This window comes from Aethalodelphis obliquidens, unplaced genomic scaffold (assembly GCF_003676395.1).
Source record: "Aethalodelphis obliquidens isolate GAN/ISIS:26980383/991018 unplaced genomic scaffold, ASM367639v1 scaffold2, whole genome shotgun sequence".
Classification (NCBI taxonomy): domain Eukaryota; kingdom Metazoa; phylum Chordata; class Mammalia; order Artiodactyla; family Delphinidae; genus Aethalodelphis; species Aethalodelphis obliquidens.
This window is the reverse complement of record NW_020837946.1, coordinates 6,269,748-6,281,533: the sequence shown is the minus strand read 5'-3', so window position 1 is coordinate 6,281,533 and position 11,786 is coordinate 6,269,748. Positions and strand designations below refer to the sequence as shown.

The following is an 11,786-nucleotide window of genomic DNA, read 5'->3' as shown; positions in this document are numbered from 1 at the left end:
GAGGGGAGCGCACCCAGGAGGGCCCTGCCCAGACGGGAGCGGTCAGGCAAGGGGTATGGAAGGACTGAACTCAAGCTGGGTCCTGGAGGACCAGAAGGAATGAAGCAAGGAGAGCAGAGGCAGGGGGACCAATGTCCTTTGGTGGTGGGGGGCGGGGCGGGGCTGGGGCATGGCAGACAGCGAGAGGGGGAGGGCATGGCGGTAAAGCTTTCAGTGAAGCCCGTCCACCGTTTGTGACCCCATCTTACCCTCCCTGCCCTTTCTCCACAGGGGAACAGATGTCCTTCAAGGGCGCCCGGCTTAGCATGAGAAGCAGAAGGAACGGCACGCCGGACAGCACCCGGACCCTGTACTCCAGTGCGTCTCGCAGCACAGACGTGTCCTACAGCGAGAGCGTGAGTTGAGCCACGCCCCACCAACCCGCTGATATGTCAGAAAGCAGCCCTTTGCAGCTAGGATTCTTTGGGGACCAATACTCCTTCTTTAAAAAGATCATATCTCAACGTATGGCATTTCGTTCTGTGGATTATTTTTGTCGAATGTAGAGGCCTTTTCTTATCTGTGTAGTTTTTCAGGCATTCCTGTTTTGAAGATTGTGACCGCAACCTTGAGTTGCTAAAGAATGTACTTATTTGGGGCCTTTTTAAAAAAATAGCAGTGTTCATTTCTGCTGTAGAGCAAAGTGGTTCAGTTACACATATATATACCTGCTTTTTCACATGTTTTTCCATTGCGGTTTACTACAGGAGACTGGATATAGTTCCCTGTGCTGTACAGTAGGACCTTGCTTATCCATTCAAGAATGCACTTGTTAAGTGACTTTTATGAAATCCTAAATACTGCACTTTTAATATTCCTTTTACTAGCTAATGCTTGGTGTCCTTGCTTCCAGCCCTGTGGGTTCACCTTGGAAGTGATTCTTGAAGTCCTTTTCTTCAACTCTATGGCCGGGGGCTCATTCTGGGTCTGCATTTGTTCTTGCCGTAGCTTCTAGCTGTTCTCCACAGCATCTCTCTCCTCCTTCCAAGCCCGTGTCCACACTGCTTTCAGGACATAGAGGCACACTGAGCTGTTGCTTAGGGGTGAGCGGACTCAGGGTGGGGCGCCCGGCAGGAGGCTCCCCGCTGGGCTGCGCTGCCCCTTCCGTCCCTCAGCCACCTCTAGTGGTTCCCGCAGGCTTTCTGTTCACTCTCACGTCCTAGTGAATACTCTCATTTGTCAGGAAATAAAGACAACGTTCCAGTCTGGTACCAAGCTTCCGCCGACTAGAGTGTTAAAAGTCGGGGTGGTGGCTAACTTTGGAAAAAGGAAGGAGGAGGGACTGGGTGGGGGCTTCTGGGGTGCTGGGCATGTCAGTATTTTGATCTGCTGGGTGGGATTCTTGGGGGCGCCCGTGCACTTGCCACTCCCAACACCCAGCGCCTCCTTAGATTTTGCACCTGCCGTCACCTTGACCCCGGTCCGGTGAGAATTACACAGTGGGCAGAGGGCGCTGGTGGCCTCTCCAATGCCCCCTCCTCCAGCCTCCAGCAGTGACGGACCTCTGGGAGGGCAGAAAAGGCCTTTCCGGATCATACTTGGACGCAGGCATGGGTGTCTCTGGGAGACAAAGGCTGACTCTCCCGTGCCATTCTCCTTTGGGCTCCCATGGGATTTCTGGATGGATTTCCTGCTCCCCTCAGAGATGCCAGCTGCCCTGTGGGTAGAATTTCTGAGACCACCTAAGTACATCCCAGTTATGGGGGGGGGGTCCTGTTTGCCCCTGAGACTACACACCTTTGCAAAGTACATTTTTCAGAGGGAACTTTTTTTTCTTTAAAGGCCTTTATTTTTTAATTAAAAAAAAATTGTTTTGGCCACACATCATGGCATGTGGGATCTTAGTTCCCTGACCAGAGACCGAACCCATGCCCCCTGCAGTGGAAGCGTGAGTCTTAACCACTGGACCGCCAGGGAAGTCCCCAGAGGGAACTTTCAGCAACAAGGCAGTTTTTATCACCACCCCTCCTCCACCATCATCGATTTCACAAGCTTATACACATAAGCTTATACTGTTGAGTTTTCTTCATCTGTGTTAAGTAGACTTAAAATTAGTGAAGAGCTAAAAAATATTCTGAGGAAGAAAGGGCATCACAGGTTTTCAAAATTTTTCACGTTCAGATGAGTGTAGGATTTATCTTTGCTCTCTACATTTTTATTATTTGTAGAAAAGAACATGCAAATATAAATTCCCAGCCTAAGGAAGAATAATAAAATGAACACGCTTGCACCCACCATCAGCCCTTTTCAGGAGTCCCCCACGTGCCCTCCGTGCCAAAGGCGACAGCTATCCTGAATTTGGGTTCCCTGGTCCTGCTTTTATTTATAAGCTTATGATTTGAATATATGTCCCTAAACAATACATGGCTTTGTTTTGTCTGTTTTGATATTTGTGGAATTACACAGTAAGTATTCCTTTGTGAATTCACTTCTTTTTTCTTTCCTTTTTTTTTTTATATCTTTATTGGAGTATAATTGCTTTACAATGGTGTGTTAGTTTCTGCTTTATAACAAAGTGAATCAGTTATACATATACATATGTTCCCATATCTCTTCCCTCTTGTGTCTCCCTCCCTCCCACTCTCCCTATCCCACCCCTCCAGGTGGTCACAAAGCACCAAGCTGATCTCCCTGTGCTATGCGGCTGCTTCCCACTAGCTATCTATTTTACGTTTGGTAGTGTATATATGTCCATGCCACTCTCTCGCTTTGTCATAGCTTACCCTTCTCTCTCCCCATACCCTCAAGTCCATTCTCTAGTAGGTCTGTGTCTTTATTCCTGTCTTACCCCTAGGTTCTTCATGACATTTTTTTCCTTAAATTCCATATATGTGTGTTAGCATACGGTATTTGTCTTTCTCTTTCTGAATTACTTCACTCTGTATGACACACTCTAGGTCTATCCACCTCATTACAAATAGCTCAATTTCGTTTCTTTTTATGGCTGAGTAATATTCCATTGTATATATGTGCCACATCTTCTTTATCCATTCATCCGATGATGGACACTTAGGTTGTTTCCATCTCTGGGCTATTGGAAATAGAGCTGCAATGAACATTTTGGTACATGACTCTTTTTGAATTATGGTTTTCTCAGGGTATATGCCCAGTAGTGGGATTGTTGGGTCATATGGTAGTTTTATTTGTAGTTTTTTAAGGAACCTCCATACTGTTCTCCACAGTGGCTGTATTAATTTATATTCCCACCAACAGTGTAAGAGGGTTCCCTTTTCTCCACACCCTCTCCAGCATTTATTGTTTCTAGATTTTTTGATGATGGCCATTCTGACTGGTGTGAGATGATATCTCATTGTAGTTTTGATTTGCATTTCTCTAATGATTAGTGATGTTGAGCATTCTTTCATGTGTTTGTTGGCAGTCTCTATATCTTCTTTGGAGAAATGTCTATTTAGGTCTTCTGCCCATTTTTGGATTGGGTTGTTTGCTTTTTTGTTATTGAGCTGCATGAGCTGCTTATAAATTTTGGAGATTAATCCTTTGTCAGTTGCTTCATTTGCAAATATTTTCTCCCATTCTGAGTGTTGTCTTTTGGTCTTGTTTATGGTTTCCTTTGCTGTGCAAAAGCTTTGAAGTTTCATTAGGTCCCATTTGTTTATTTTTATTTCCATTTCTCTAGGAGGTGGGTCAAAAAGGATCGTGCTGTGATTTATGTCATAGAGTGTTCTGCCTATGTTTTCCTCTAAAAGTTTTATAGTTTCTGGCCTTACATTTAGGTCTTTAATCCATTTTGAGCTTATTTTTCTGTATGGTGTTAGGGATTGATCTAATCTCATACTTTTACATGTACCTGTCCAGTGTTCCCAGCACCACTTATTGAAGAGGCTGTCCTTTCTCCACTGTACATTCCTGCCTCCTTTATCAAAGATAAGGTGACCATATGTGTGTGGGTTTATCTCTGGGATTTCTATCCTGTTCTATTGATCTTTCTGTTTTTGTGCCAGTACCATACTGTCTTGATTACTGTAGCTTTGTAGTATAGTCTGAAGTCAGGGAGCCTGATTCCTCCAGCTCCATTTTTCGTTCTCAAGATTGCTTTGGCTATCCGGGGTCTTTTGTGTTTCCATACAAATTGTGAAATATTTTGTTCTAGTTCTGTGAAAAATGCCAGTGGTAGTTTGATAGGGATTGCATTGAATCTGTAGATTGCTTTGGGTAGTAGAGTCATTTTCACAATGTTGATTCTTCCAATCCAAGAACATGGTATATCTTTCCATCTATTTGTATCACCTTTAATTTCTTTCATCAGTGTCTTATAATTTTCTGCATACAGGTCTTTTGTCTCCTTAGGTAGGTTTATTCCTAGATATTTTATTCTTTTTGTTGCAGTGGTAAATGGGAGTGTTTTCTTGATTTCACTTTCAGATTTTTCATCATTAGTGTATAGGAATGCCAGAGATTTCTGTGCATTAATTTTGTATCCTGCTACTTTACCAAATTCATTGATTAGCTCTAGTAGTTTTCTGGTAGCATCTTTAGGATTCTCTATGTATAGTATCATGTCATCTGCAAACAGTGACAGCTTTACTTCTTCTTTTCCAATTTGGATTCCTTTTATTTCCTTTTCTTCTCTGATTGCTGTGGCTAAAACTTCCAAAACTATGTTGAATAAGAGCGGTGAGAGTGGGCAATCTTGTCTTGTTCCTGATCTTAGTGGAAATGCTTTCAGTTTTTCACCATTGAGGATGATGTTCGCTGTGGGTCTGTCATATATGGCCTTTATTATGTTGAGGAAAGTTCCCTCTATGCCTACTTTCTGTAGGGTTTTTATCATAAATGGATGTTGAATTTTGTTGAAAGCTTTCTCTGCATCTATTGAGATGATCATATGGTTTTTCTCCTTCAATTTGTTAATACGGTGTATCACGTTGATTGATTTGCGTATATTGAAGAATCCTTGCATTACTGGAATAAACCCCACTTGATCATGGTGCATGATCCGTTTAATGTGCTGTTGGATTCTGTTTGCTAGTATTTTGTTGAGGATTTTTGCATCTATGTTCATCAGTGATATTGGCCTGTAGTTTTCTTTCTTTGTGACATCCTTGTCTGGTTTTGGTATCAGGGTGATGGTGGCCTCGTAGAATGAGTTTGGGAGTGTTCCTCCCTCTGCTATATTTTGGAAGAGTTTCAGAAGGATAGGTGTTAGCTCTTCTCTAAATGCTTGATAGAATTCGCCTGTGAAGCCATCTGGTCCTGGGCTTTTGTTTGTTGGAAAATTTTTAATCACAGTTTCAATTTCAGTGCTTGTGATTGGTCTGTTCATATTTTCTATTTCTTCCTGATTCAGTCTTGGCAGGTTGTGCATTTCTAAGAATTTGTCCATTTCTTCCAGGTTGTCCATTTTATTGGCATAGAGTTGTTTGTAGTAATCTCTCATGATCCTTTGTATTTCTGCAGTGTCCGTTGTTACTTCTCCTTTTTCATTTCTAATTCTATTGATTTGAGTCTTCTTCCTTTTTTTCTTGATGAGTCTGGCTAATGGTTTATCAATTTTGTTTATCTTCTCGAAGAACCAGCTTTTAGTTTTATTGATCTTTGCTATCGTTTGCTTCATTTCTTTTTCATTTATTTCTGATCTGATTTTTATGATTTCTTTCCTTCTGCTAACTTTGGGTTTTTTTTGTTCTTCTTTCTCTAATTGCTTTAGGTGCAAGGATAGGTTGTTTATTCGAGATGTTTCCTGTTTCTTAAGATAGGATTGTATTGCTATAAACTTCTCTCTTAGAACTGCTTTTGCTGCATCCCATAGATTTTGGGTCGTCGTGTCTCCATTGTCATTTGTTTCTAGGTATTTTTTGATTTCCTCTTTGATTTCTTCAGTGATCACTTCGTTATTAAGTAGTGTATTGTTTAGCCTCCGTGTGTTTGTATTTTTTACAGATCTTTTCCTGTAATTGATATCGAGTCTCATAGCGTTGTGGTTGGAAAAGATACTTGATACAATTTCAATTTTCTTAAATTTACCAAGGCTTGATTTGTGACCCAAGATATGATCTATCCTGGAGAATGTTCCATGAGCACTTGAGAAAAATGTGTATTCTGTTGTTTTTGGATGGAATGTCCTATAAATATCAATTAAGTCCATCTCGTTTAATGTATCATTTAAAGCTTGTGTTTCCTTATTTATTTTCATTTTGGATGATCTGTCCATTGGTGAAAGTGGGGTGTTAAAGTCCCCTACTATGAATGTGTTACTGTCAATTTCCCCTTTTATGGCTATTAATATTTGCCTTATGTATTGAGGTGCTCCTATGTTAAGTGCATAAATATTTACAACTGTTATATCTTCTTCTTGGATCGATCCCTTGATCATTATGTAGTGTCCTTCTTTGTCTCTTCTAATAGTCTTTATTTTAAAGTCTATTTTGCCTGATATGAGAATTGGTACTCCAGCTTTCTTTTGGTTTCCATTTGCATGAAACGTCTTTTTCCATCCCCTTACTTTCAGTGTGCATGTGTCTCTAGGTCTGAAGTGGGTCTCTTGTAGGCAGCAAATATATGGGTCTTGTTTTTGTATCCATTCAGCCAATCTGTGTCTTTTGGTGGGAGCATTTAGTCCATTTACATTTAAGGTAATTATCGATATGTATGTTCCTATTCCCATTTTCTTTATTGTTTTGGGTTTGTTATTGTAGGTCTTTTCCTTCTCTTGTGTTTCTTGCCTAGACAAGTTCCTTTAGCAGTTGTTGTAAAGCTGGTTTGGTGGTGCTGAACTGTCTCAGCTCTTGCTTGTCTCTAAAGGTTTTAATTTCTCCATCAAATCTGAATGAGATCCTTGCTGGGTAGAGTAATCTTGGTTGCAGGTTTTTCTCCTTCATCACTTTAAATATGTCCTGCCAGTCCCTTCTGGCTTGCAGAGTTTCTGCTGAAAGATCAGCTGTTAACCTTTGGGGATTCCCTTGTGTGTTATTTGTTGTTTTTCCCTTGCTGCTTTTAATATGTTTTCTTTGTATTTAATTTTTGACAGTTTGATTAATATGTGTCTTGGCGTATTTCTCCTTGGATTTATCCTGTATGGGACTCCCTGTGCTTCCTGGACTTGATTAACTATTTCCTTTCCCATATTAGGGAAGTTTTCTACTATAATCTCTTCAAATATTTTCTCAGTCCCTTTCTTTTTCTCTTCTTCTTCTGGAACCCCTATAATTCGAATGTTGGTGCGTTTAATGTTGTCCCATAGGTCTCTGAGACTTGTCCTCAGTTCTTTTCATTCTTTTTTCTTTATTCTGCTCTGCAGTAGTTATTTCCACTACTTTATCTTCCAGGTCACTTATCCATTCTTCTGCCTCAGTTATTCTGCTATTGATCCCATCTAGAGTATTTTTAATTTCATTTATTGTGCTGTTCATCATTGTTTGTTTCAACTTTAGTTCTCCTAGGTCCTTGTTAAATGTTTCTTGCATTTTCTCTATTCTATTTCCAAGATTTTGGATCATCTTTACTGTCATTACTCTGAATTATTTTTCAGGTAGACTGCCTATTTCCTCTTCATTTGTTAGGTCTGGTGCATTTTTATCTTGCTCCTTCATCTGCTGTGTGCTTTTCTGTCTTCTCATTTTGCTTATCTTACTGTTTGGGGTCTCCTTTTTGCAGGCTGCACGTTCGTAGTTCCCGTTGTTTTTGGTGTCTGTCCCCAGCGGCTAAGGTTGGTTCAGTGGGTTGTGTAGGCTTCCTGGTGGAGGGGACTAGTGCCTGTGTTCTGGTGGATGAGGCTGGATCTTGTCTTTCTGGTGGGCAGATCCACGTCTGGTGGTGTGTTTTGGGGTGTCTGTGGACTTATTATAATTTTAGGCAGCCTCTCTGCTAATGGGTGGGGTTGTGTTCCTGTCTTGCAGTTGTTTGGCATAGGATGTCCAGCACTGTAGCTTGCTGGTCGTTGAGTGAAGCTGGGTGCTGGTGTTGAGATGGAGATCTCTGCGAGATTTTCGCTGTTCGATATTATGTGGAGCTGGGAGGTCTCTTGTGGACCAGTGTCCTGAAGTTGGCTCTCCCACCTCAGAGGCACAGCACTGACTTCTGGCTGCAGCACCAAGAGCCTTCCATCCACACGGCTCAGAATAAAAGGGAGAAAAAGTAGAAAGAAAGAATTAGTAGAAGTAGAAAGAAAGAAGGGAGGGAGGGAGGGAGGAAGGAAGAAAAAAAGGAAGAAGATAAAGTAAAATAAGGTAAGATAAAATATAATAAATTTATTAAAATAAAAAAATTATTAAGAGAAAAAAAATAAAAAAATATTAAGAAACAAAAACAAACCAACAACAAAAACGGACGGATAGAACCGTAGGACAAATGGTGGAAGCAAAGCTATATAGACAAAATCTCACACAGAAGCATACACATACATACACACTCACAAAAAGAGGAAAAGGGGAAAAAATCATAAATCTTGCTCTCAAAGTCCACCTCTTCAATTTGGGATGATTGGTTGTCTGTTCATGTATTCCACAGATGCATCAAGTTGATTGTGGAGCTTCAATCCGCTGGTCCTGCGGCTGCTGGCAGAGATTTCCCTTTCTCTTCTTTGTTCTCATAGCTCCCGGGGCTCAGTTTTGGATTTGGCCCCGCCTCTGTGTGTAGGTCGCCGGAGGGCTTCTGTTCTTGCTCAGACAGGACTGGGTTAAAGGAGCCGCTGATTCGGGGGCTCTGGCTCACTCATGCCGGGGCGGGGGTGGGGGGGGAGGGCGGGGCACGGAGTGCGGGGCGGGCCTGCGGCGGCAGAGGCCGGCGTGATGTTGCACCAGCGTGAGGCGCGCCGTGCATTCTTCCGGGGGAGTTGTCCCTGGATCCCAGGACCCTGGCAGTGGCGGGCTGCACAGGCTCCCCGGAAGGGGGGTGTGGGGAGTGACCTGTGCTCGCACACAGGCTTCTTGGGGGCGGCAGCAGCAGCTTTAGCGTCTCCTGCCCGTCTCTGGGGTCCGTGCTGTTAGCCGCGGCTCGCGCCCGTCTCTGGAGCTCCTTTAAGCAGCGCTCTTAATCCCCTCTCCTCGCGCACCAGGAAACAAAGAGGTAAGAAGAAGTCTCTTGCCTCTTCGGCAGCTGCAGACTTCTCCCCGGACTCCCTCCCAGCCAGCCGTGGCGCACTAACCCCCTGCAGGCTGTGTTCACGCCGCCAACCCCAGTCCTCTCCCTGCCTCCGACCGAAGCCCGAGCCTCAGCTCCCAGCCCAGCCCGCCCCGGCGGGTGAGCAGACAAGCCTCTCGGGTGGTGAGTGCTGGTCGGCCCTGATCCTCTGTGCGGGAATCTCTCCACTTTGCCCTCCGCACCCCTGTGGCTGTGCTCTCCTCCGCGGCTCCGAAGCTTCCCCCTCCGCCACCCGCAGTCTCCGCCCGCGAAGGGGCTTCCTAGTGTGTGGGAACCTTTCCTCCTTCACAGCTCCCTCCCACTGGTGCAGGTCCCGTCCCTATCCTTTTGTCTCTGTTTATTCTTTTTTCTTTTTCCCTACCCAGGTACGTGGGGGGTTTCTTGCCTTTTGGGAGGTCTTCTGCTTCTGCCAGCGTTCAGTAGGTGTTCTGTAGGAGTTGCTCCACGTGTAGATGTATTTCTGGTGTATCTGTGGGGAGGAAGGTGATCTCCGCGTCTTACTCTTCCGCCATCTTCCCGGAAGCTCCCGTGAATGCATTTCTTGCCCACCATCCTGTGTTTGTGGTCCCTCTGTGTTGCCAGGTGTAATGGCTGTCGATTCACTCCTGCTGGGCCACCCTCCATCCTGTGCACGTCTGTCCAGCCTAAGCGGGGTGAACATTTGGGTTTCAGGTTTTGGTATTAGGAGCAGGGCCACTGTGAGCCTTCCTGGATGTGAGATGTTCTCTCTGGAGAAGGTTCTTCGGCTTGAGGCCGATGGGTAAAGGCGAACACCTCTCCCTCATGGGAATTGGGGTTAAGACACAGGACTTCTGGGGAAACTTGGGGCACGTGGTCCCCATGCTCTGATGTCTCAGGATGTACGTTGGTGGGGGTAGGGGCTAGCAAAGGGGGAGACTGCTGAAGGCGTGGTGGACCTTCTTCCAGGAGAGGGAGTGCCGTCTCCCTTTTCGTGGTGACCTCATTGTTGGGGGGTGACGAGTCAGGCCTGGCTTTGGTGCAAGGCCGGGAGGCAAACCCACATGACACTGTCTGAGAACTGCTGGCGCCCGGTGACCTGAGGGAAGTGGGTTTGGGCTGCCAGCCCCACCTCCACGGAACAAGACAAACCCCTAAAGCTGGCAGCGCGGTGCCAGGCATCTGAGCTTGCAGGTCATTCACAGGACACAGGGACTGTTTCTAGGGGACAGTGGTGGACAGTTTCCTAGGGTGGTCGAGCCAGTTCCCTCCCGGCCCGTAGCGGGCTGAGGCCCCCCCGCCTGGCTCTTCACTGGCATTTGGTGCCAATGGCTTCTCGATTTTTGCAGCCTGGTGGGTGTGTAATGGGATGTCATCGTGGTTTCACTTCACATTTGCCTCATTACTGACAAGGCTGAGCTCCTTTTCACACATCTGTGTGTCCTCTTTTATTTAATGCCTGCTCATGTCTTTTGCCTTTTTCCCACGAGGTTGTCTGTCTTATTCGTAGTGACTTACAGTCTTTTATATATTCCATTTACCAATCTTATGATGATTAATATATGTCGCAAATATCTTCTCCCACTTTGAGGAGTGTAAATATTTTCAAAGTATTCTTCAACTCCAAGGGGTTTGTTTCTGCCAACTAAAGGGAAGCGTTCTGTTGTTTGTCAGAATTAGGTCCCGGATATGCCTTACCACCTTGCCCATGGGGGGACAGATGCAACTCTGGAAGGAGCATTTGGAATATACCTTCTTTTGAAAAGCAAGCGTAAGAGGAACTAGAATCTGCAATAAAACATTATTTATGCTAAACTATCAATAAATGCTTATATTCCCCCGGTTGGCTTAGAGTCAGAAAAACATACTTTGTATGTATATAATGACATTTGTTACAAGATGATGCCAAGTAACTTTTAGAAAAATTTGCATTTAGTTATAAAAATGTAAACGTATGCCTCTTTTTACAAACTTTGTGTACTCTAAAAGCATGAATGGATGCTGGTTGCTATGATGTGTGGTGAATCCTTAAAACCTTTGAAGTAGGTTTAAGTCATTCATGAAGAGCAGCAGGGGGTGAGAACAAATTAGTGACATGTTGTTCCAATGTTCTTTCTCCAAAGGACTTGGTGAATTTCATTCAAGCAAATTTTAAGAAACGGGAGTGTGTCTTCTTTACCAAAGATTCCAAGGCCACGTAAGCAACTACTTTGCCTCCATTTTTTGCTACCATGTTCAAAAATAAATCATTGACCACCATGATGACAGACAAACAAATTGCTCACTAGTTCATTCTTCAAGTTGTTTGCATCTTGCAATTCTCAGAAACGGTGTGTGAACAGGAAGAGTTTGGCAAGCAGCTTGTCCCTGGAGAGGTATCAACTCATTTCATATTTTAAGCTTTGTCAGTAGTTGGTAAAGGCTCCAAGACAGGCTGTCACTCTCTTTGATATTCCCACGAGCCTGGGAGCCCACCGGAGTGGCCATGGCAGTGAACCTTGTTGTTTCATAGCGGTTGGCAGGAGACACCAGGCATGCGCGCATGTGGCAATCTGACCGGCTCCTCTGCCAGGCTGTTGACTGTGGCCCTTCCCATCTGACCGGGTGTTCATCTTGTCTGAATCTCGTGTGTCTTGAAACATCGAGGCTGAGTCACAAAAGCCTTGGGGAGCACCTCCAGCAGCTCTGCC

At 44.4% G+C, this 11,786-nt stretch overlaps 1 protein-coding gene across 1 annotated transcript in view; it reads left to right on the top strand.

The window, feature by feature from the left end:
• Nucleotides 1-276: 276 nt before the first annotated feature.
• The window catches only part of TRPM8 (transient receptor potential cation channel subfamily M member 8), a 90,556-nt gene continuing 79,046 nt past the window's right edge, over nucleotides 277-11,786 (top strand). Inside the window, exons 1-2 of the mRNA XM_027117662.1 lie at nucleotides 277-395; nucleotides 11,220-11,293. Coding sequence (XP_026973463.1) covers nucleotides 279-395; nucleotides 11,220-11,293 — 191 coding nt within the window. The 5' untranslated portion in view covers nucleotides 277-278. The remainder of the gene's footprint in view (nucleotides 396-11,219; nucleotides 11,294-11,786) is intronic.